This window comes from Netta rufina (genome assembly GCF_964035555.1).
Source record: "Netta rufina genome assembly, chromosome: 13".
NCBI lineage: Eukaryota > Metazoa > Chordata > Aves > Anseriformes > Anatidae > Netta > Netta rufina.
In genome coordinates, this window is record NC_140136.1 from 19858291 (window position 1) to 19885262 (window position 26972).

At 37.4% G+C, this 26972-nt stretch overlaps 1 protein-coding gene across 1 annotated transcript; it reads right to left on the reverse strand.

Annotated features, from left to right (window-relative positions):
• Positions 1-809: 809 nt before the first annotated feature.
• LOC311214423 (uncharacterized protein F13E9.13, mitochondrial-like) lies at positions 810-26855 on the reverse strand. The gene is made up of 6 exons (XM_084294992.1): positions 26773-26855; positions 25747-25829; positions 18727-18907; positions 10859-11009; positions 8752-8879; positions 810-3167 (listed from the first exon to the last, which is right to left on the reverse strand). The coding sequence occupies exons 1-6, from the start codon at positions 26843-26845 to the stop codon at positions 2977-2979; spliced, it is 807 nt and encodes a 268-aa protein (XP_084151118.1). The 5' UTR covers positions 26846-26855; the 3' UTR covers positions 810-2976.
• Positions 26856-26972: the final 117 nt, after the last annotated feature.

Here is a 26972-nt window from a genome sequence, read left to right on the forward strand (position 1 = left end):
TTTTAATGTAAATTAACACAAGATAATCTCTTCACATATTTAAGTGATGCACTTCAAATTAATTAATATGTATTTAATAGAAGTCTTCTTGAACAGCTGTTATTTACTTCTGGAGTTACTACACATTAGCACTGCCTCCTTTGTTCTGCTCTAAAGTTATTCATGCTCCAAAGTACGTCAAGAACTTGGGCTGTATAAAAATTCAACACTCTTCCCAAAAGAGACAGCCTGATAACTTAATATTTTTTACATTAAATATTCAAACACTTTCTGAACAAAAGGTCAAATTCTATTTACAGCATCTGTGTGAAACAGGCAAGCAGATGCTTAATGCTGCTAGACAAATACTTTCAGCACAAAGAATGATAGAGAACTGGTGATCAATCACATTTCCAGGCTTTAAAATCAGCTTTCCTTTGCTTCTGGTCCCTAAATTCTTCACTTAGAGTTTATATGTAATAATACAGGTCCAAATTACAGCCTGTTCCTTCTGTTAAGTGTTACAGTGGTGTTAAATGAAATACTGACAGTGAAAGTGCTGTCTACAGTATTCATTGCATGTTTTGAGGTATTACACCAACTCATTAAGGTTTTGTCATACAAAGGCTGTGTATGGCATTACTTCAGTACTATAAGCAAGGTCTAAATGAAGTAGTTCTCACTTATCACTCCTTTTATTCAGCTTAAGGCCCCTCAGAGTCCCAGTCACTGCAGTTTTAGGACGCGAATGAGTAGAAACCAAGCCAACAAGCATTCTGGTAACACATTATATTTTCATAAAGAAATGAATGTGATTTTGGCAACTCATTCAGTTTCTTAAACATAATTATCATCACAGAAAGATGCTTATTAGTAAATTGGTTGTAGTTTTCAACTGACTACTTGACAGTGTTTGCTTATGGCATGAAAGCACCGGCAAATGTTCATTGCTTACACACCAGCCTTTCTAGCTTACAGGTTTAGTGAAAATGAAGTTGGTGGCAACTGTATTAGAAAATATTTGTTGGTACAACCATCACTAAGTCTTCTAGGCAATGATCAGACATGTGAAAGGCCTGACAACAGTCCTAAATACACAAAAGTGGAAAATGTGTCAATTTAAGCACACTGATATTACTAATATCTAAATCTTTCTTTCTTTATTTTTTTTTAATGTGGCATTTTTCATAATAAAGAGGCCATAAGATGGAACTGATTAGTTATGCTAAGAACTTATCAGTTAAACCAGATCAATGGTTTACTTGATAAATACATCAAAATATGCTAATGGTGAATGAGTGTGTAGGGGAAAAATATATTTATTTAAATAAATCCTTGAATGCTCCTGCTTTCTGGACATTGTTTGAGATGGAACCATTGTTTTTGATGGAAGTCCAAATCCTCAGGACATTAAATCACATGTATAAATGTGGACTTTGAAAAAGTAGTGCTGCCCACAATAAAGAGACACCTGAAAGGATTTTTATAGATCGAAACTTTGTCAGCGTACTTAGAAGGAAAAGGGATATAAGCAGAAGAATGCCAAGGTTGTTATAGGGTCTAAACAACCCCTTCTCTAGGAGGTCAATGTTATGTCTAAAGTTATGTCTGCTTTTAATGGGGGTCATGTGGGAGACAGACTAGTCCAAATAAAGGGAACCTGAAGAGAAGACTTGATCTCATGCTGTGATGTTTTAGAATCACCATTCAATTAATGAAGCTAAATTTCTTGAAAAAAATCTCTTTTGTCTTTGGAAGGAGGATGTATCTTTTGTTCAGAGAAGCATGGGCACTCTGCCAGCTGACAGAAGAAATATGTTTGTATGCTCGCTTTGATATGTACAATATAACTTTCATTAGCATCAGCAGAAGCCTGATGCATACATGTCAGGAGAGAGATCCCAGAGGGTAAACTTAGCTTGCAGTCCCAAGGAATGAAAACATATGTCCACATTTTATACAGCCATGACACAACAGGTATTCATTGTTGTGTTTCTGTTGTTCTGTTTTTTCTTTGTTTTGTATTCCTTACTGCTAAAAGATTAAATTTAAGGGGTATCTTTAACAATATAGATAGATCATCACATTTTTCCTCTACATTTTAGAGGAAAAATGAAAATCCATGTTTCCCTGTCAGTTTTGGTAGAAAGGATTCCATCATAACTTTAACTTGTGTATTGGAAGGAACCTGGCAGTTTTAAACATCACTAATACTAGTCTGAAGAGGTACAAAGCTGTAGGAGCTTGCTGGAAAATAACCATAAGCCTTTAATAAAGTTTCCAATTTTTGCAAAAACATTTTGACTAAATTCCAACTCTACTTAAAATGTAATTAAATATTTACATTTATTCTCTAATAAGTATTGTAAGTAAATCAATTTCCCAATTATCTTAAATTTTTGTATGGTATACAATTATTACATTTTTGTAATAAATGCACAATTCTAATGAAAAAATAATGATCTTGAACTTTAATAGAGCCCTTCATTTGAGGAGATGAAAGTGCTGTACATTCATCCATTTATTATGTCTTACAACCCCCCTGTGATGTAGGTACTATTATCATCATTTTACAGATGGGGAAACTGAAAGGCTAATTAACTTGTCCAATTTACAATACTGGTAGCTGTAAACTTAGGGTGTCCTATTGTACTCACATGCAAAGCAAAACTCAGCTCATCCTGCAATCAGTATTTACTACAATTTCTTAAACTCCATAAGCACTTTGCATATAGGAGAGAATATATTATAAAAGCCTTTGGAGAGCTGGTTTTGTCTTGGCAGTGGCTTTGAGTGCTACAGAATTCTGCTGCCTAGGAACAAACATCATAGCACCAGTTCATTGTAAAGTGTCACCACGTTCCCCAGTTAGTTATGGAGATGGTGTGCATTTTAATTTAAAGTTATTAGCCACTCAAGTGCACATTTGTGCTTTAATTCAGTGCGATATATCATACTGCATTTGTATACACACAAAAAGAATACTGTTTGACAAACTCATTCTCTCAGTTTACTTATGTGATCCATAAATTTCTTTACTCGCTCAGGATCAACACTGTTTGCCCAATAACCTCCTTTCTTGAAATACGAACCAATTATTAGAGCATTTGCATCCACGTAATTATTGACATTCTCCATAGTCACTCCAGACCCAATCAGCACAGGAATCTTCACAGCATGTTGAACCTCTGAAGTAGAAAAAAATAAATAAAAAATAGGGTTAAATCCTCTGACTCTAACCCATCTTTAAAATTCTCTAAAGGCTACATGTTCCAACTTTGTTTTTGAAAAACTGTATCTCAAGAAACTCATAAGCGTGGTATTTCTTAGTTCTATAATAGAGTGATACAACTGATTTCAAGAAAACTCCTTTAGCTCTCAATGATTATTAAGAAAATATCACTTTCATTTAATTTTGCATTCTGTTATCATATGAAACACTGCAGAATAATATTCCTGACTGCATATCAGAAGATGGTTTCAGTGGTACAAGAGATGAAAGTCAAGTCTTGGTACCCATAACTGTACCCCTTCTCTCTCCTCCCCCCCTCCACCCCAAAGAAAAAACATCCCTGGTAAGAAGAGATGCTGGATTCAGGAAGCGTTTGCACAGCAAGACCTGACCCACCTATTTAATGTGACTGTTTACCATTGTGCTTAAGTGGCTCTGTTGTGCTTGGGGTACCACATGCAGAAAACAGTTATTTTCTACTGTGTTGCAGTAGCACCTAGTATAGATTCCAAACAAACCAGCTCCATTGTCTTGAGAAAGGATTTACTGCTGCTGGAGTGACCATGGGGATTACCATGTGCTATGTGGATTTTTAACTGCGTTTTCAATTTCCCTCACCTTAAATGAACTGAGTAACCACCTCTTCTCAATCTTTTTATGAAGTAATCAGTATATAGACACAAGAATAAGATGAAATTCTTGCTTCCATTTATTATATCAGCTCACACTCTTTTTTGCAAGTCTGGTGAGATCATTAAAGTGGCAGAACTATTCAGCAGAGCTGTGCTCATTACAATTCTTCAGTCATCAGTTTAAATCACAATAATGGTAGTTGGACTGGTGTGTATTTCTGCCAGGTCTCTGCTAAATTTACGTTGACAACTAGCAGATCTTCACCAAAGAAACAAAAAGGGCCTTACTTACAGAGAACTGAAAAAGAACACACACTCTGCTTCATGGCAAATTTCAGCAACACAAAAATAGGAAAGCAAGTAGTGGTTATAGGCTGCATTGATAGCTCCAGCTAGTTTACTAAAACTCAAGAGACAGCACTGATAAAGACTGCTTCTCTTTCTGTAAATATCAATGGAACACAAAATGACAATTTTTCTGTATACAGTATGTGTTACTGTTTGGACCATGGAAAGGTTCTCCATGGACACAAAAGGTTATTAGAGTGCTTTCTGTACAACACAAGGCAGTACTAGCTGGGAAAACTAGAAAAGCCCTCGTTCTAGAGTTACTAGGCATCCTTTTCATCCCTTCATTTTGAACTGCCCATCTTAAGAGTCACTCTCAACACTTCATCCCTTACACAGGGGAATGTTGTGAAGCATTAGTTCTGACCTTTAAGAACATATAAATTGCTTTAATTGGTGACAATATGCTGATGCAAGATGGTTAGAGCTTGAAAAAACTAGGGAAAACATATGTAAGAAAAAAATGTCTGCTTCAAAACACTGTTTATTTAAATAATATTTCATCAGTAGCCTAAGTTATTAATGATGCTTTAGGAAAGAATAATTGTGTGTCACCTTGCTACTTCACCAAAGAAAAGGGATCAATTAAAATACTCTTGAATTTCTTTTTAGGTCTCATGTCTGTTTTTCCAGCTAGGAACAATAACTGCTTCTTACAATTTTTTAACATAAAAGAAAAAAAACATTCCACACAGAACTTATTGAAAATTTTAAACAAAGCAGAATCACATATATGTGATTAAAGCTACGGTTATTTCTTTGCATATTTTATATTCCTGTGGTTGTCCTGCTTACAGCAACAAAATAATTCATTTTTAGTTATTTATAACATTATTACTGAAATCCTGTTCTAGAAAAATTAGAATTTTATTTATATAGCACCTATGTACTCTTAGAAATCTTATTTGTTTTACATAGATACCAATGCATAATCAAGGTGCTACAACTGACCGCAGATTTGTGCAACTGTACTTTCCTGCATTCCCAGAGGAACTGTGTTCCTAGTCGGTATTGTTTTTTAGGACAGATGCATAAGGCACATTAGCAGGTAGTTGTTTGGCAATTATTTCACATCGGCAGGAAAAATGAAGAACCAAATAATTAAACAGAGCACGATCATACAGGTGTATGACAATAGGTTAGTCCTACTAGGCAAAGACTGAAACAGCAAAACCCAAGACTGCTGTGAAACTATAAAAAAAAAACACAAAGCTTTCCTAAATAGCAAGGTATCCAACTCCTGCTGTGATCCATGTGTGACACGTGCAGTCCACATGCATCTGCTGTGCTGGAGATTTATTCAGACTGTCAATGTGAAGAACAGCAATGGGAGTGCCCAGTCTATAATGAGACTGGGTTATCTAATTAAGTATGCTACAAATACTACTTTTAAGTCAAGCACATCAAGGCCTAAAGTTGATGAGTAGAGGATGACTTGTCTACTGGCTGCGTTAATACAAATTCTAACTTGTAAAAGAAAATAAAGCAACAGTGGTGAGATGCTTCCACATAGTGACATTCAGTCACTGTCAGGATGTCTCTAAGCACAGAACCTTGTTTATAGTCTTTTTCAGCTTTCTTCTTCTGATTATATTTTTTGACAAAAAGAGAAAAGGAGACAATTTTGTGATGTTAAAGTAACAAGATACTAAACTTTACAGACCTTGCACATTTCTCTATTTCAATGAACTGTAACTAGAGGGCACTGTGCTCTTTCTTCTGACAGTATGTCTGCAGACATGTCTTTAATAAAATCAAATGAAATAGTGTTTGGTTGCAAAGCACAATGAAAGCATTTGAACTATGGTATGCACAAGTTACATGAAATAAAGGCCAAATGCTCCTAGCTTGAAAACAATGGCAAAGAGCAGCGTAAAAATAAGCACCACTGTGCCAATAACTTGCTCGACTACTCTTCTTTAACAGCTTTTTCATATGCAGTAATCACTGTACCATACACAATGCTATGTTTATGGTAATATTCCACTGTAACCCATTTTAGCTTTTTAATTCAAAGGACTTTTTCCTCTGTCATTAAATCTAGGGCTTATAGAAAAGTACAGATCAGAGACTTGCATCTCCCATTTATTTATAGGAGGCAACTACAAAGGCAACAGCCTCTTATTTTGACCTAAACAGGCCATCCAAAGATAGGAGGGTGAATCAGTCTTGACACCCCTTCTATGAACACTAAAACATGAGGGGACAGCCAGAGCCAGCTGCTGGGCTTTGTGATGTGCCCAGTTTTCCACCAGTCACTCAGCTTAGGCCATTTAGTTTGTTCATACAGATAACTAAGCAGTCCTTACACACAGGCTTTGGTCACTTAAAATACAGGCTGGATTTGAACCAGGTTCTTCAGCATTTATCCCAAGGAGAAAGCCTGATAGATTCACATCCTCTAACCAAAGAGCATTTTACAACATAAACTGGAACAGACTTATATAACCTCTTAAATAAAAATGCTTTAAGAATTAAATTGTAATTCAAAATGCTCAGCTATAATTCCTGCTCCTTAACAGCCTGGAGTTTGCATTATGATTTTCAGACCACTTGCTCCCTTGGCTATTGGTTCCTGGTAGGCTCAGGGAGCCCTGCTCACTGCCAGCACACAGCCCACCCAGGGCTGAGAGGAGAAATGCTGCAGGTTCCTTCAGGAAGGCAGTGACACCAACTACAAACAAAACCCCACTGAACACACTTCTGTCTTGACAGGGAAACACTCACTTCCCACACCCCATCACAAATCAGTCAATTCAACACACAGACACAAAGGCAAAAACACTTCTATATTACTACACAACGAAGCTGAAAAAAAGACATGACAAAACCTCATCTGTCTCTTGGTTCTTCTTTCAAGAGATGCTTTGCAGAGTGATGAAAGATGCCCAATTGTATCACTACAGTACAGCACTTTCAGTGCTGCATAAATTCATCAAATGCAAAAATTTCACTCATATCAACAACCAACTTTGTATACTGTACATCTGATTCCTTTTAAGAATCTACTGACATAAATATGCCTAATTTGTCATTTCCTTACACCCTGAAGTACTGATTTCTATGCTCTTCTCAACTGTTTTAAGCCACCATACTTTTCATGAAATGCAGGAAATCAATGGAGGTTGCATGTGAATGTTGGAAAAAAAGAATTTAAACTAGGATTTGCCCTAAGACTTGTCATTTTTTTTTTTCTTTTTCTTTTTTTCTTAATTTAATCTGCACTAAGAGAGAGGGGGATACATGGGGATATGAATTGCAGACAGGAAATGGAGCTCTAGATTAAGGAAATTTTGCAGTCTCCAAAATATGCCCCTCGCTTTCAGGGTGATCTGTTCCCACATATCATTTCCAGTTTACTGTACTGAGCAACCAACTAATTTAAGAGCTCAGTATTCACTCCAAGCAATCATTTTTTTTTTTAACATTGGTGATTGAAGTGGAGTCATTTATCATCTGTTCTTTGGCAAAAACATTTTTATTTTTTTTTAACATATGTGAAATTGAAAAAACATTTTGACAAGTTCAACATTCATTTTAAATGCTGATAAAGATGTACAATATGGGCAAAGCCCTGAAATTACTAAAATATTTAATTTTGTTCCAGAAGATGTTGGGACCTATGTCTCTATGCCAAAAAGATCATGTTATTCACCTCCTCCTTTTGTATAACAAAGATGGAATAATGACAGAATGGTCTATATCAGAACATGCTTAAAAAAGCAGAGAATATATTAGTATCTTCCTTCATTCAAAAACATTATTTTTGCCAAAAGGTATTGTTATTTGACCAAACATGCAGTAATTATTTTGAATATTGGTCCTTATAGGTATCACTCCAACTTGAAACAGAAATTGTACAAGGGCAGATGCATGAAGAAAGCCCAAACTTACACCAGGAAGAAATACATTAACACAAAGGACAAGACTAATAGGCCAAACAATTTTCGCTTAATAAAAAGTCCAGACCGTTAAAAAAATATATATATTTTGATGACACATCTTTCTATTTTCCAACAGATCTGCATTTTTTTCTGAAAACCTCCTAAGCAGTATTTTCCCTGGTATTACTGTTTGGAATTGTGCCATATCAAAACAACCCTTTTCTTGCAGGACTTTATTTTAGATTGTGAAATATTTAAATCTTTCCACTGAAGAGTTAAACACTTTTATTAGGTTATTTTTTAATAAGGCTATGAAGTAACTTTTTTTTTTTTTTTTTTAAGGGGGGTTAATTCTTACAACTTAAGTTTTACATACTCTTTTTCTAAAAAAAAGTAAGTAAGCCTCAGCATCATTCAGTATTATAAAAGCTTGAAATAATTTTTACTTTTGTCCTGTCAAATGGTTGTTTAGAAACATACCACAGAGAATCCAAATAGAACCTCAATCACGTCAGCTTTGCTGTACCATATCAAAGTCTGCAGTGAAAATTCTTTTCTTCCTTTTTTTTTTTCCTCCCTTCTTTCTTAAAGAACAGCAGACATACAGATTTCTTTCTACATTAACCCAGAAGCTGATTCATTGCCTGTTGTCTGACCTTCGTGTGACAGCTCTCACCTTTCAGCTCCCCAGGATCTGTGGGCAGCCCAGTAGCCTTGCCAGTCAATACGAGCCCATCAGCCAGGAAGAGCTCGGCAGCTGCCGCGGTCTCAGCCACACCGACATCTGCCGTCAGAGTATGAGCACTGTAAACAGCAGGAATGTACCCTGTGGTTACTTTCGGCACACACATTTGTTATCCATCTTGTTCAATGTTTAGACTGCATTTCTTCATCTTCCCCACTGTCAGAACAATCAAACTCAGGCTTTTTGAAAGAGAGGGTAAGTGGCCTATTTTAAAACGGGAAGAAAAATTGATATACAAACAAGAGGAAGAAGACCCAACCTCCTCCATCACAACACCATAATTGATCGCTCTATTGCTCTGGGTCCTCTGTCTCTAAAGAGTGTGAACTACCAAGTGTCAACCAAGGCAGCTGCTTGCATGTCAAGCACCTGTATCCCAGAAACGTTGAGCACAAGAAGCTCTGACGTCAAGTGGGAGTTGTGGATGTTCAGTCATTCATAAACCAGATTCTGTTACCTAGAACTGCAATAACACCCTCCACTTCATCTCATGAAGTCCAACTAACAGAAAGTATAGTTATTACCTATAATATAATCACAGGAATCATTTTACATAGCAATTACAAACATCAATTACCTGCAGAGTAGCTTTTCAACAGCAGGCTTTGATACATGGGTGATGCACTTTGAAACCTATAGCGATAGCAGTTTTTAATTTAAACAGACCTGAACCTTGAAAGAATTCCAGTCTTTGCTGTTTCAACAGCTGACTTTACATCCTAATTAACTGGAAGTATAGAAACAATAATGGCCATGGTCAATCCTTTGCACCAATGAGGTGCAGAATCAACCTCTTCCTTGGATTAGCTTGGATGGACAATAGACATGGGGGGCCCGGTTTTGTTCCGTATTAGTGAGTGGTAGGACATGCTTACTCAGCAGTGCTTTCTACTAGTGGTGATGGGTGCAAGAGACAGTATACTAAATCCCTTTCTGTATGTGGAGAAAGGTGGGCATAAATCTCAAATACATATAATAAGGTAGTAATAAGATGGCTCTCAGCATCTCCTTCTCAACTTAAGAATTCCCCTGAAAAAAAAAACAACTCTTTTCCTCTCTTAAAAAACAAATCATTTCACCAAACTATAATCTAAATATTAACCTATCAATTGATAAGACAAATGAAGAGAAGCACATGATACATTCATCAATTTTTGTAAGTCTAAAAAAAATGTCTTTTTAATATATAACTTTATATATCATTAGAAAGAAACAAAAGCAAAAGGACCATAAAAGCTTATTTGGCCATAAGGCATTGTTTTCTTTTCTATTTTGAAATCTATTTTAAATCAAAACAAAAAATAAAAACCAAACAGATATTTAGAATCTTCCAAACATGGTTATTTTCATGATTACCCATGTACTACACACAAACACTTTAATTAGGTTATTTAACATGTATAATACATAACATTTGAGCAGTTCTTCTGGAAAAAAAGTGACATATGAATAGCTAAAAGTACTGTGTGACAGTTAAGATAAAATATCAACAGAAAAACTGGGTTCATCTGTCATAAGTTCCTTCTGTGTGATAATCACAGAACATAATCCGTACATAGACAGCACCGAATTTAAGTAGAAGAAACCAGTATTATTGGCAGCAAGGAGAAAAAAAAGAGAAGAGCTTTCTAAAACGCCAGAATATTATGATCTGGATCCTTTGTATGTGGAAACTGCTTGCATAACTAAAAATAACCTTGGATGCTTAGCCTCCTGAAACAATTTCTTTAAACATAATAGGTATATAAGGATATAAAATCTCACCTGATACCAGATGCAAGACACTTACAGTCTGCATTTATATATCCTGAAGGTTAAGCTGAAAACTTCACAGATGCAGCAACCTGCAGCTTACAGGTGCAAATTTATTTTTGAACATATCCCTAATAGTGCTGCAAGACCTTGCTTGAATAATAAAGCTCTCCCTTTATCATTAACTTTGTTGATGTTAAATAGACATAAAATAATCAGAAAAAAAATGAGAAAAACGTAAGAACATTATTACATTAATACTTACATAAATATTGCTTATATTTACCTGTGCTTCTTTTTAATATCAGCAAAAATCTGAATATTCTCTGCTCCAACTTGTTTTCTGTATCGTAGCAGGTTACCTGCACAGGCATTTATGATCCCTTCATCAGCAACATGAGAAAACACAAACCCTTCAGCTCGGATAAAATCAAGACCTGGAGGGAAAAAAAAAAAGAAGAAAAAAAAAAATTGTCTTAACCAGAACCAAAGACTGAAAAACAAAACTAAAAGTGAAGTCCACCCTACTACCCCTCTCTTATCTGGTCTCGACACAAAATATTCCGTGTGCTCTAAGACTCACTACCCTTGCTTTCCCACATATTTAAGTCTTTGCAGCCATGGAACAGATTCAGGAACTGCACACCCTGCCCTGCCACTCTGCCATGATGTGCCAGCAGGCAAGAGCCAACGAAGGAGTGGGTAGGCCAAAGCATAGCTCCGTTGTCCTAATGATGTGGCTTCCCTCCAAAAAAGGGCATTAACTTAGGTTTCACCTTTTTCCAGATACTCTATGATTGTATTACTTCTTTCCCAACATCTATTTATCTGTTATGCATGCCTGAAATTGGCCAACAGGTCAAAAGTGACAAGGACATGGACAAAGAGAGAACAGCACAGGTCTTGTTTTCTTTCAGAAAGAAAGCGCAGCCTGCAACACTTTACACACATTATTTGACTCTTCATCTAAATGCAACTTGTTTTCTACGCAGCACAACATCACGAAATTACTTCTAGAGCTAGGCCAAAGGTACGGAAAGATAAGGTTTCTACTCCACTCCAAATTTACAGTAAGCATCAACTGTACCTTACCTCAGTACCCAATGTTCACCATGTTCATTCTTTCATTGAATTACGAAGGTTTTGTGGGATGGGTACTTAGGAGGAAGACTAAGAATGGAAACAACTACCACAGACCATTCATTTACTCCTGCGTTCCCCCTACACAGCCTTTGAATATCTTTATATTTAAATATCGATGCCTTAAGCCATGGCTTAACAAACCCACCACGATTAGGCACAAGATGACAGAATTCTGACTATTTTATTGTGGACCTCTCTTATCTCCAATCTTTTGTAGCATTGAAACTTATTTCACCTGTCCTTTAAGATGCGTAAAAGTTCAGCACTCATCTTGTGCAACCTTTGCTCCTTCTTCCAGGTTGCTTCAGAGCTCTCTTCCAAGCCCTTCTGAAGTTCTGCTGCTCCTCCAGCTTTGAGTCAGCTGCACATTTAATTAGAGCTGACATACCAAGGAAACAAATGCATGTGAAAGCAGCCATCAGGGATGCAACCCCACCTACCCAAGAACTGCTCAGGCAACAGAGGCCTCACCCTAACATATTTCAAATATAAACAGAAAGGATCTTTAATACATTTACCAAATGACAAGGTGCCTGCTTATTTTAAAAGCTAAATTTCAGTTTCATTCCAAAAGCCATGAAGTTGCAGAAACAGAAGCTTATGCCTGATAGAGGAGAGCCTCTATTGCTTAGCAACACAGACTCCAGCTAACAAGAAACATCACAGATGGTGCCAAATCAAATATGAGCTGTCCTATGCCTTGAAATTAGCAGGTGAAAAGCATGGAGTATTCTCAGGATCCAAAGACACAAATATGTCACAAGTATAATTAAAGGTGCTAGTAGGAAAGACAGTGCAAATAGCTAGACTGAGATTTCTGCATCTAGGAACAAAACCCACATATTTTCATGTAAATCATCCAGATTTACAGTATAATTCAGAGTTAAATAAGTAAAAATAATTATCCTCTAATCACAAGACTATCAATCAGACTAGAAATATGATAAATTTTCACAGCAATCATAACGGATACCTCAGGATGAGGGTTATTCATTTACTGAAGCTCACTGCTTACATGTTTATTGATGTTGGTTTGTGGTCCTTTAACTTAGGAATTTGAGACTTTCTTCTAAACATTGTCCTTAGTTTAACAGAGCTGTATACTCTCTTTGGGTTTTGGGGAGCTACGAAGATACAAATTTTAACTAGTTATAATAGGCAAAGGCACCAAATCGTTACTCTTCTGTTTTTATGAAACCATAATTGGACTCTGATAATGAATTCATTTTTATGCTCATAAAATTGTGAGAACATTACTATTTCTTATTTTCACATTTCCCAAGTTGAAAAGTAATAGATGTTTAATAGTTAATAGGCAGTCCATTTTCTGACTTATATGGGAACAAAAAAAAAAAATCTTGTAATCTCACTGGAAAACAAGAACAGGAAGTTTCTAAGAAAACCTAGCAAACAGAGCTTCAGGACTGTGTTAAGAACATGTAATCATGTTACCATCCGGAGCAGGGCCTGTTTAAGGATATAGATCTTGTATCTTTTTCAAAAGCTAGCGTTCCTACACTTTAATTCTACTTGAACAGCTCTGCCTAAGCAGCTGTGAAAGTTTATCAATTATACAGGAAACCTTTATTTTTTCTTTTCTTCCTGTGATAACTAGTGAATAAAAGGAAAAAGAAAACCACAGACAAATATTTCCTTTGCTGGGTCAAAAAGTATTGCAACACTAAGTTGATTGAGGAAATAGTACTTTTACATTATCCATCTTAAAATGATGCAAATGTGCATTTTAATACCACAGAACAGTGAATCAGATACAATCATTAAGAAGCCCTTTCTCAGATATATTTTTCTTTCCTGAATTATGAAGTCAAAAGAAGCTGGAAGCCAGGATTTACTGCTTTCACGGAATAGGATCTGGCCTTTGCAAGGCTGCAGCTCCAGGTTGCTGCTGAAATTTGAACTTCACACAAATGTAAGATGATGCAGGTGAATTTACTGGTAGAATCTTGGCTTACATGCACAGCAAATCCTGACTCCCAGCTCTTCTTGATGCCTTAATTCAAAAAGAAGATGAAAAAATATTTTTTTTGTTCTGAAAATAAAAACTCAGAGGAGTATCAACCTCACTTGCTATTGATGCTAGAGCCATACAGTTTTTGTGCTATGGAAAACCATTTCTACTCAGGACATCATCTCGCAGCAGCTCCTTGCAGACTCTGCAAGAATTCCAAGCCTGGGAGAAGCAGCTTCTCCAGCAGTGCTTGCAGCAGCATCTCATCTCTGTGAGAGTCGCTGCACTTGCTGCCTTGCTCCACGGCACCTGCAGATGCTTCCAAACATGCACACACATCCCCCAAAATTAGGATGGTGTCAGTTAAAATATAATAATAATAAATCAGCAAACATTTTCACATACATTTTAACCTAATACTATCCCACCTTAAACAGTATCATTGGATGTAGCAAGCAGAGAATTCCTGTGGAGTATCTCTCTGCTGGTGGGTGGCTGTGGGAAAGGAACAGTCTCAGACAGGAAAGCTGTATTTGCAAAAGACCTGGAGATAGCTGGGTACCTAGGATATCTTCTGATATGAAGCCTCACTTAATCAGCTACCGACTGTGCTGTTATCATTACTGAAGACTAATTAAGAAACTGTGACCGCATGGGATTTCTAAAATATGGTCCTTAAAGAAAAAAGGGCATTTTCACAGTCAGCTGGAGATGGTAGAAGATAAACTGAGTAATGATTCATGAAGAATAACACAGACTCACCCAGCTATAGGCAAGCTGCACTCTACAGTAGACCCTGCTGTCCTTGCTCCCAGGCAAACAGATTGAAGCTCTGGCAGACCACAAAAATGCAACTTGCCTCTGGCTCACGTGCTCAGGTTTTTCTCAGGTGCCTAGAATATGGAAACCATTTCCTTGCAGCACTGTTGAGATACAGATATGGGGATTGTTTATGTCTCAAAGATCAGCAGATGTCTAGGTCAATATTCCACAAAGCAATGATTTCTTGAAAACCTTTTCACCATTAAGTCTGTCTCCATTAGATTAATGATTGGCCAGTTCTATCTTTCAATCACTGCTGCATGTTACTACGGAGAACACCCAGAATGTTCAAAAGGATAAAGAGACTGTCATCATCATATATCCCCTGTATTGCAAGGGCTCTGCATCTCCTCTGCAAAGACATACACTGATAGATCAGAGCCAAACACACCATCTCATTAATGCAAGGAAAAAGGCAGAAAACAGCTGAGGGATTTTGGGTGATTCCTTTAAATGTAACTGTCCTCTCTAAGATGACTACTGCTTCATAATTAGCAAACTTTCAATAAAAGAAACAACATGTAATTTCAAAGTCAGTTAATAACAAACAGCACGACTACATGAAATTTAGTAGACAGACCAAGCATAAACGGTGGTTAACTTCAGGAAACAAGGTATGCAAATAAATAAGGAAAACCTAACATGATGCCCAAATCTGACCCAGATTTAGTGAACATTCCTGAGCACTGAAAAATAATAAACAGTAATATTTGCTAAACAAAAAATAAGTAATGGAGAATTTTTGTATCCTCTATAAATGTGCGAAGGACCTGCATAGATATATCATTCTGTCTCAACCTTAAGCAGATGTAGCTAATTAAATCAGGAACTATAAACAGGAGACTGTACACCTCTAAAAATCACATGGTACACCTGTTAATAATGAACCAATTGAAAAGTATCCCTAGCAAACGATTTCTGCCATGCTTCTCCACAAAGAACAGTTTAGTTCCATGAAACAGGAAAGAAAGGCGATAATACAGTGTTTGGAAGATGTCATTAGAAACACCTTTTAAGAAGGTTTGTTTTCCTAAGAATAAGTATTTGAGATTGAGGTGGCTTCCAGTCAAAAAATATAAAACTGTACTATTCTGTATTATCTCAATATTTTGTGGTCTACAGTTACCTAGGTATATTACTGTATTTTAAATTAAAAAGCCTACATCAGAAGAGTATAATATTGAGCAGCAGAGGACTTCATGATATAAGTATGATGTGACTGACACACTTTATAATTATACTAATTTTTAACATACTAACATTGTCATATCAGCCCTTAGAAACAAAGATAAATCATGCAACTTTCAGAGTCTTGAAAACAAAAGTGAAAGCAGAAGATCCCCACACATGCTCTGTCACAGTGAGCAGGCCCGCGAGCCTGTGGCCATGGATGGAGGCAGAGCTGGGCACCAGGCCTGTGCCAGGAGGAGGCTGTGGCCTGCCAGATGCTGACCCCAGCCTCTGTGCAGCGCACATTTGGCATCAAGGCAAAAGCTTGCTGAGCCTTCCAGGGCAGGGAGGAGATTGGCTACAACTGTTCGGGCTCACTGGATGCTTTTTGGTAACCCGAAGAACTGATTGTGTTGGAAGTTATTTCTGTCAGAAGAGCGCAGGCAAAGTTGTTCCTTTTTTCTGCAAGGCCCCTCGCTACTTCCCTGCCACTGCCCCATATCTGTGCTGAAGCTCCCAGCACAAACATGGTTTTGGTGTTTTCTTTCTTTTAGGTTCCTAATTTCACAAACATTTCCCAAAGAACTAAAATAAATTAAAACAAACTAACAAGAAACACAAAACAATCAAACAAACAAACAAAAAAACACCTCAGCCTTCTCAGATTCTTCACCGCCTGAATTTATTATTGAATAAATCTGAAAACAACAGTAACCCACTGCAATATGCTGTCCTGTCTGTTTTACTGCCTAATGATGAGAATACCTGAGGAATTTGTTTACAGCAGGGCTTTCTAGATTTATTGCCGTTCTTTATTTCACTCAGAAAGAAAGGATGTTCAAAAACATTATTAATATTTGAATCAAAAAACTTAGGAGTTTTTGACAACTTATGATTAATTCAGGTAGTTTCCAAATTGCCCTCCTTAAGAGAACTGCAGTATTACAAAGTAAAAATTAAGGAAGCTAGGGAAAAATGAACAAAGGTTAAAATACACAAACGTACACACACTTATATAAAACTTCTTATTCACCAGCTGTCTAGAATCTTATTGTATAGTTGGACTGCTTTGGGACAGAGGTCTTTGCTCGTTTCCCATTTAGACTTGATCTTAAAGGTCTTCTCCGACCTAAATGATTCTATGCTAGGAAAATTCAGTGATTTAATCTGTTGCTATTCGGCTATCTACAGCATATTTATCAGCATAACCACATATTATTGATGAGTTCCTTCCAGTCACACCATAAACTTGCTGATTTCCCCCCCCCCCCCCTTTACAAAATAAAATTACCTATGCCTAAAAACCACTAAACCACTTATGGTTGCCCTGTGCAGCTCTTCAGAAGTTATTTCTGCCAGAGACAGGAGTATCTACAGGGAAAATGAAATGTCTACATAGTAGCAGGAGATGCTACATACGCTTTTTGGATATAACACCTTCAGTAAGCATTTTGTAGTGAAAGCATGTTGGACTTGCTTTATTAGTAGCCACCTTTAATGACTATTAAAGTTGTATTGATATTAAAGTCACTACTATGAGATTTGCTATCTACAAAATAAGTCATTTTACTATGGCTTTGTCTAAAGTGATTTTCTTTCTTTTTGCTTTCCTGTTCAGTGAGCTTGAGAATCATTTTTAGAGAAGTGCAATGAAATGCATTAAACACAGAACACAGGCCTTTCTTAGCTGCTGTTCTCCAGTTACAGAGCAAATAGTGCAGAACAGTAGTAGAGATGAGCAAAACCCAAGCCCTTCAGGAACTCTCTCCCACATTAGTAATTGCTGAGAAGTAAGAGAAACACATTGTTCCCACACTACATCCCCTACACAGTGATCAATTTTGCTCCTAAAAGGAAGCATAACCCACTAGCAGTCTATTACTTTTGAAAATAAGGTATATAAATACTTTTGCAAATGCCGATGCATCTCAAATATCCTACATGCATACAATCCCCGAAAATTAAAACTGGATTCTGTTAGGTTTTTGGTTTAGCTTTTCACATAGGTTCCACTGCAAAAATAAAACCTGTGTTTGGTCAGTTTGACAAGGAGTTACATATCTTATAAGTGTCAACTTCTGATTCTAAAGCACTCAAATCAAATCTGTGTTCCAAACACAGACTAACAAATTCCGCCAAGAAAAAGGGATTCAAGATTTTCAGAACATATTCAACATAATTAAAACTGCCACTGCAGATGTTACTCCATATTATTTTAACCAAAGTATGGGTTTCAATTAGTACGAGCATCTTTTAGTTTTACGTTCTGACAAAACTCTGCCTGTTTACAATATTTGTACAATTTACAAAATGTGCAACCTCACTATAATTACATATGCAATTTGGGTAAACAGAGGCATCAACCCTCGATTTGGGAAGTACAAGCTTTCCATATGAAACCAGTCTCCATCTTTGAATCAGGGAACATTCTATATGAAAACCTAAAATTGCTTCAGCAAGGAGTAGAAGAGAAAGGTCAGCAAGTCAAGGATTCTTGCAATAAGGGTAGATTAATTTATATTTAATTTCCCTGAATGCAATTTAATTTTAAGCAGTTTGGGTACCTGTACACTCTATTTTTTGTTTTTATACAAAAAGCCTCATTCATGAACAAAGGCAGTGAAAATTTAGTTTTAATAGATAACTGTGGTAGCAACAACATATAATTAGATGCTGAAACAGGATGCTTAACCACAGTGGGTTAAATTAATCTTCAAATATAATTTAACTGAAGTAAATAGAGTTACACCAAAGGTGGCTTTTAGACATCAATAGGTTTAAACTAATCATTACGTTTAGACAGGTTTTACCCAAAAAGCAGAACCAATGGCCTTGGGATTTCTAAGCTGCCTCCTACTGAAGCACTGTGTGAGCATCATCTATTATAATCAAACAGGCATCTTTCTCAAAATCTAATTTCTGCTTTTTCAGGGTACAGTGAGCTTTTCATGTCTCATTTTTCATGGTATCTATGTTAGTACAATGCACAATTTGCAGAGAGTAAATGCCATAGCAAACAACAGTAATAACATGCGAGTCATTTCTATTACCTGCAGCGAGAGCAACTGCTATCGCCTGTTGATTCGCAGCGCTCAGTACCTGGACTCCCAGCGCGAGGTGTGGGCAGGATCGCCTCACGGCGGCACTGATGGCCGTCATCACTGCCGTCACTTCGGGCCCAGGACACAACGTGTAAGGACGATCGTGCATGTTTTCTACTATCAAGCCATCCTGTGGAGATCATAATAAGGAAAACTGATTAAGCTGAAAGAGGAATTTAAGAAACATGGCTAGTTTACTATTATTCTAAGTTTTGTATTAAAAGACAAGTTTAAAGGTTTTCCTTCAAAGGGTGGATTATCTTCAGTAAATTATGTTGATGCATATAACCACTTGTAAAAGTGCTTTAATCAACAGCACGGTATTTGCAAAGAAATCAGGAAGAGAAATAAATGCGATTTTAATTATACATTCATCAATTAGTCTTCCTTTGATCCATCCTAGAATGTGAACTATAGGCGAATGAGTTAAATCTTATACCTCATTAAAAGTAGTGTAGAGAAACTTCAATTATCCAAATGGAATATAGGATATTGAGTATGTTTAGATAACGGAGGATTTAGAGATAATCAAGGCAATTTTCAATTCAATTAATGTCAGAAAATGTGTTATTTTAGAAAAATAAAGTTTTTTTTTGTTTGTTTCACTATTAAATGCTTATTTCCAGTGTGCCTAATACCATAGTATTAACTATTGATACATGTATTTCTCCCATTCCAGATTCAGGCTTATTTGAAGGAAGATACTGCTATTTATTATCTACTGTACTTCTCACTCCATATGAACATACATTTAGCAAACAATGGAGTGACAATAAAATACTCTGCTGAAATAATTTATGCAATTTATTGAAAATCTTTATACATCATCTAGTACCTTGTACATTTTCAATCATATGGTATATAATAGAACATTTTCAACAACATCAAATCATATAATTTTGTCAAGGACTAATAACAACAGTAAAAGTATAGCCTTGAAACATATTTGAAGCCTGTTGTTTTGCGTTTGCAGTGAGAATTTTAAATGAAGCCAGAAATTTCTCACGTTTCTATCTAAAAATACAAAAATTTTATAAGACACATTAATTGTACATATAGAAAACCAATTCTATTCTCTCTGGAGTTTTACCACATGTCACAATCCTTAAAATGGGGGCTCTGCACTTCAAAGAAATTCTGACTGAGACAGAATAGAAAGAAGACCATTTTAAAATAAATTAAAAAAAATACAACGAGAGATGAAATAAAGAAAGCCACATGATAATAACAGAGAATCAGGAAAAAGGATGAAAAAAAAAAAAAAGGTTTCCTTTAAAAAAAAATCACATACATAACGCTTCTTCAATCTCTGTTGTAGTTTAGAAGCCCTTTTGGCAGTAAAAGATAAGACAGTATATAAAACGCAGTAAGCATTTAATGGCTGAATTACAGTCTAAGCCACAGGCATCATAAATGAACACCTAACATGGAGGAAGGGGAAAAAAACAGAATGTAAGTAACCCATGAGAACAATATGGTAAATCCAACTACACAATGCACACACCCATTCAATGCAGCTGGGTACAACTGCCCTCACCAGATAACCTCACAGCTAAGTACTTAAATATACAAAACACACGTTACCTTAAAAATAAAAGGGCACAGTTTACTAATGAAAAACACTATATAATATTATGAGCACATAACAATAGAGCTACATACTATTTCATGCCATTCATCAGCATATTCTAGTATAGAATTCTGATCCAAGAAACCTCAACCAGGTGAAGGAAAACCAGATCCAACTAACACATCTGTGCCTGGTCTTATTTCTACATCCTGTTCAACTGTCTGATTTAACATCTATGTGTCTCTACCTGTGATCAGAAGCAAGACAGATGACAAAGATGACAACCAGTCCTCAGAAAACCCATAGCATTTTCAGGAAAAACAAACAAACAAACAAAACAACAACAAACAACTTTTAGTTGGTTTCTCTAGAACGAGGTCAGCACTCTTACACAAATTTGAAGTGACCAAATTGTCTTCTCATACCTCAGTCCCAGCTACTGAATCCTTTTTAATGAACTAACAGAAAGAGAACCCTCTTAGCCTTTTTCCCTCTTTATACATAAATTATACTAGATCATGAGAGAGGTTAACTGCTTATGAGAAAAAGTGAAGTTGGTCAGTAGTGATACATGGCAGAAGGATTAATGAAGGACTCCAATATTTTAACAAAACAAAATAAACCCAAAGAATACAATGAACCCTCAAAACCAGGTAATTCTTTGAGGCCACACAACCTGGAAGATGAGATCCTTGGCTCAAGGAGGCTTAACTTGGCAGACTTCACCAGAACCTAGGAACTCCAAGCTGATCAAAGGCAAGAAGCTAGGATCTACAAACTAAAAGTTTTGGGCAGTCAAGAACCAACATCAGTACGAAAAAAAAGAGGCCTAGGAAAGAAGCTTTAGATGCTCAGCTAGGAGCTGAAAAAGCAGAACAGACTAGCAGAACTCCACAGCAGCATCACAGTGAAACCGAGCTTTCTATGAATTGTTTCTATTTTAACAACTCAGGATTTGCATAAAGCAAAGTATTCTATTAGATATATTAATAAATTTATTTTTAAAGTAATTAGGAACTCTAGCCATAATACTGTGCATAAAACAAGTATCTGATTGAATACTAGTTCAGAATGCAGGCAGACAGGAGGATTTCAGCATTTTTCTTTTCTACCTAATACTTAGTATATTCACTTTTCAACAATTATCTCTTCCCATAGCCTTAAGGTCCATAGTTACTGTGAATATTTTTGGTATTAGTTTAATAATGCATTATTCTTTTGGTGCCATCCAATAGGCTATGTTCTTTTGCATATTATGTTTTGTTTAATTAAAAAAAGAACAACATATGTTCTGCAATACAGAGAGCAGAATTACAGATGCATTAACGCAAAGCTTTCTTCCATATTTTTATATAAAAATATAACAGCACAGATTTCTGTGTTTACTGAATTTATACATATATAAAACAGACTTCAGTACTATCAGACAGCTAATTAAAATGGTGGAAAGAAAACAGTTATGCTGGATTAAAGTTCTTGGAATTTAAGCTTATGGTGTAGAAGTCTATCGGAACAGATATTGTATTGCACACTCCAGAGCAGATTTCCCTTGAATAGTATGAGATAAGACTAGCAAAAACCTTTTGGGCTTCTTTTCCATTGAATATTAGGACAATTTAAGTATTGCTTATACGTAAAGTAGTCTTATTCTCAACAATTCTTGAACACTAGAGAAGTCGCTCAAAGTAAGAAGGAAATAGAGTGCTACATATACAGAGAGTGCCTCTTGTATCAGTTAGCTGCTGGAAAATAGGTCAGTTAAATACCTCTCTGACTACAGAGGAAAACAATTTCCTTGGCTTTACTCTATTTATAGAAGCGACCTCTTAAAACACTTGTTGTGCACACATATGCAACCTCAGAAAAACCTCAAAAAATAGCTACAACAGTATAAATCATAATAGGTATAACAACCATATAAGCTTTATCTCACTCCCTCTGTAATGTAAATTTTAGCTGTAGTAACTTTAACCTCCATGTTTTCCTTGCAGAAAAACTTTACCTACAAACATTTATGTGTTATCAAAACCTTTGCAAGCTGAAAACAACTGTTCCTGCCTACTGAAGAGAGGCTTTTTGTGTGACACTCATTGTTAAATAGTCAGGTGTGCACTGAAACAATTACAGCTTCTCCCACCACCACAGTCACATGGCTGTAGACAAAGGAAATCAGACAGCCTTGTAAAGCATTTATTTGCTGTACCTAGACAATTTCTTTAAAAAACTCTACCTCCAGAACAAGAGATTGCTACCTTAACTCAGGTAAGTAGGCACCTTATGTTTTCCTGTATATATTATAGGAGATGGCAGTGGGGAGACTTCCCTGTTTTATTCTACTGTAACAGCTATGATTTAAAATATTCATCTCTATAATCCCAGTTTTAGCTATCTATATATTTCTATAGCAGAAATGATAACTTGCTCTGTCTCAACTGTTATTGAATCCTAAATAATTGTAACCATTACTGTAACTATAAGGATAGTAGGCTTCTCACTTTTGAGAACCTTAATGCAGAGTAGGTACTGGCAACCACCCTTGCAGCTCCAGAAACAAGAGAAGGATTGGGAGGTTCAGAATTGTAATGAACACATCTCTGGGAACAATACAGGTAGAAGAAGCAAACCTAAAATTTTTCTTATTAAGAAGCACTATAATAATACTTGCAAGTCAATACAGCATTATATTTATTTCTTTAAGAAATACTCTTATTTATATATCTTATCTTCAATGTTACCTACTCACGTAGTTACAGCTAGGTAATAGCAAGTAAGGAGTGTTTCATCAGTGAAACTAGAATGAACTCATGCTCTGTTATAAAGCAAGCTTCATTCAGGCTGAATTGAATGAATAAAAGTTAACTTCATTATATTTTGCAAGTGTTTTTTGTTTAAACAAAAGCAGATAAGAATCTGAGAGATCACAACATCTCATAGTTTGTTTCTTATAAGGTCTTGTCTAGGGAATTCCATTGTTCAGCAACACAAGTACAAAGCATATACATTTTGAGCACAGATGGCTTCCTAACTGAGCACTCACTTGTTTTCATTACTGGTATCCTAATATCACAAATCTTTCATATTTACTATGTTCAGTTATTAATACGGCAGACAAATCACGTTTTTCTGAACAAACTAGGAGTTACTTCCAAGTGTAATAGATAGTGAGTGAGCGAGCCCACACACTATTTTTGAATGTTAACTCCAGTTCAAGCAACTTGAGACAACATACAAACATCTAGTGGCAGCAATATGGTTACAAATCTTCTAAAGGCTACCATAGGCAAGCAGTTAGAAATAACAGTAAAAACATCCATGGATAAATCCTTTATGGTTCTAGTTTTTTTTTTTCTGAAAAAAAAAAAAATGGACAGGTTAACAGTTCAATCTGAATATTGGGGAGGGTAGAAACCAAATAATTCCGTTACAGAATCAGGAGAGCTAACTTGGAAGAGTAGGATCTGTGCAAAAGCCATGAAGCTCTTTAGTATCTATCATGCAAGTGTACATTTCTCTTAAAGTATTGGGGAAAAACTAGACAAAGGCATTACAGTAAGCGTTAGGCAACCATAGTGATATTTATGGAAGCTCTCCTGATTATCTCCGACCTTTGTGGTATTAATAAAGGATTTGCTTGTCATATTGCTGTAACACTATTATGTACAGACCTTTAGAATAAAGATTGGTTTGGCCTGTATACTAATGTTGTTACAACTTCTACAGGAAATGCAGTTATGCCTTGAATTTGTTCGAACATGTAGAGAATGACTGCATCCACCTCATCTGTCTACCTTAAAGGTAGGTTTAAAAATTATTTCTGAGTTGAGTGCAGTCAACTGTGGTGAAAGTTAACTGCTTCTATACTCAGTTACCTTTAGATATACTTGGCTTTCTCTCTGTTGCTAAGGTTTTAATATATTATTAGTGTATACATAAGGGAAACAAGTAAACAAGTACTGGAATCTGGGCAATGGCTTCTGGGTTACAGAACCACATCCTCTAACACAGGAAAACAGACTAGTACTTTCTATTCGTCTGATGTAGATCAAATCACATTATACCTCATGTTGATACAGCAAAAGCAAAGACAAGACAGAATGTCACAGTACAGAACACAGAGCAATTGCACACTTGTTCTTTCTACAGGTATAAAAGGGAAGAAAACTGACTTGTTCTGTACCACTTGCAGTTAAAGATTATTTTAACTGGTAGTGCACTGAAGCTTGCCTACATAAACTTCATTCTTCTATGCTGTTGTTTATCCTTCCAACAATTCCATTGTCAGCACTCTTTCCTAATTTAGCCTTACAAGTGCTCATTCCATAACCTACTTCATGTGACTTGTCTTGCATTTTGACCTTGGTATTCCATAATTTAGACTAAACTCCTAGATTTAATTTTGCTCTGTCTGTAAGGTATCATTGTAATTTATGATGTTAAATACCCCAGTTTAAAGTTTTGCAGAAAACAGCAGCTCAGTTGTGACTACTTGTTCATTTAAGCCGTTTTCAAACCCCAGACAGCAGGTCATCACCTTAGCACACCAAAAATGTGAATAATAGAGTAGGCAGGTCAACTAAAAATCACATCAACATGTGCAGACAAGGGGCAATGAAATGTTTAAAACATCCAACATTTCAAAAGGACATACACCCTGTTAAATTCTGCTGACCTACAGAGATGATTACACCACTCTAGGTCCAATGGCAGTTCAGCAATAGTACCTGCCTCTTGCCTCTGGTCAAGAATGGCCTTTTGGGCCTTCCCTTCAAGATGTGCAGAGCAGGCATGCTTGCTCCCAGGGGGCTAGGATGGAAGGATTAAATCAGGCAAAAGGGGGTCCAAGGTGATATTTTGGTCCCTGAATAAACTATACTATTGTAGTACAAGCACTAATTGTTGGGGAACCCTGCCACCTATAAGTGAGATACTCAGTACCTATGATTGTGCATGTGCCATTCCTTCATGACTTCATGAAACCAGAGTATGCTGTACAGAGCTAAACAAAGTGGCTTGTCAAACTGGATGATGAAGCATCCTACATTCAGATACCTAGAATGGCAGCAACAGTTCATGCTGCAGTCAACTTTCTGTGTCTTTTTTTTTAATTGACTTAATTCTTAGAAATTGACAGTAATCCTATTTAAGCAACTTAAATTGTAAAGTTTGAATCCAAGGTTTTTCAATTCTGGGTGCATGTGATGCATAGTTTAGGCTTTGAAACCTAGAAGACCTATGCATTATGTTGAAATACAAGATGTATGTTTAAATGTCTTTATGAGCTCTGTGGCTTAAGATGTATTTAATGAATTCTAGGTCACTCAGACTCAGTTCAAAGTATTGGCTATGCAGAAGCAGCTTTGTGTAAATGCTGCCATAGGAAGAAGAAAACCAAAACTTACAACTCCAGCGTCCTTGTAAATTTCTGCTTCTTGACAAGCTTGATCAATGATTTGTGTCAAAGGAAGAGAACTTCTTGGTGTCCCTGCAAGAACAACATTGTTTACCCATTGTAACATTGTGCAGTGCAAGTGCAAACTGAAACCACAGACAGTAACAATTTTCTGGTAAGACAGCTATAGGGACTGGCACACTGAAAAAGGGAGAAGCATCAGGCTTGTTAAATGGCTGCTGGATCTCTGTGACATGCCTTAATGGCATCTCTTTCCTTAGCTGAACCTGACAGATCTGCTGTAACTGTTTAGTTCCTAAAACTAATTTGCAAACTTTAAGAGTATCTGTATAACATCTTATTGTACCATGTCTGTTTCTAGCTTGTTAATCCTGTACTTACTGCAGCTTATCTCGTGTTAGTGATTCTCCATCCAATGCTATGGCAAGACCTGACCTCTAGGTCAGCAGAATACCTATGCTAATCACCAATTAATATTAAATCAGTTGAAGTAATCTAACATTCTGGTCTGCAAGGTGGATGTTATCTGATCTGCAGCATAAGAACTTCGTGCCAGAGATGAGCATGCACGGATTTCCCCGGAATTCCGAACTAATACTGAGGGAAATTCATTGCAGTCTTTTCTGACGCTCGCTTCCTACAGCCAGGCGCCGAGGTGCGGGCTGCGACGAGCTCGGTGGCAGCGCCGCGGGCCGGTCCCACCTCGCGGTGAGCCGGGCGCAGGGCCCGCAGCCGGGCAGAGCGGGGCCGGGTAGGGCCCGGCAGCGGCCTGCGGGAGGCCGGGCGGCTGCTGCGGGCTGCCCCGAGCCGCCGAGGGGCGGAGGGGGCAGGAGGCCGGGCTGCGGCTGCACGGAGCCGCGCGGAGCCCCACCCCCGCGCAGCCCGTCCCGAGCCGCCGTTGCCGTCCTCCCCCACCGGTCCCCTTCGCGAGCTCGCCGCCGCCTCACCCACCGGCTCGTTCAGCTCCCGGCCCGCGGGGAGAGCAGGGGGGCGCCCGCCGGGCCCCGCCGCTTACCTGGCAGCGCTGCCACATGCACCACGCCGAGCACCGCCGCCCTCAGGCGCCCGAAGAGCCGCGGCCGCCCCATGCCCGGCGGGGAGGGGACGGAGCGGGAGGCGGGGCGGGCGGGGCAGGGCATGGCGGCGCCCGGCCCCCTCTGACCTCCCGCTGAGGACACGGCGGGGCGGGCGGGGAGCCCCGGCCCGGCGCGGCCC

Excerpts from the sequence above, each read along its gene's own strand:
- LOC311214423 (XM_084294992.1), bottom strand. The coding sequence starts at position 26,845 with ATGGGGCGGCCGCGGCTCTTCGGGCGCCTGAGGGCGGCGGTGCTCGGC. Across the intron at positions 25,830-26,772 it reads GCATGTGGCAGCGCTGCCAG|GGACACCAAGAAGTTCTCTT; the intron begins GTAAGCGGCGGG and ends TTGTTCTTGCAG. Across the intron at positions 11,010-18,726 it reads AGCAGTTGCTCTCGCTGCAG|GTCTTGATTTTATCCGAGCT; the intron begins GTAATAGAAATG and ends TTTTCCCTCCAG.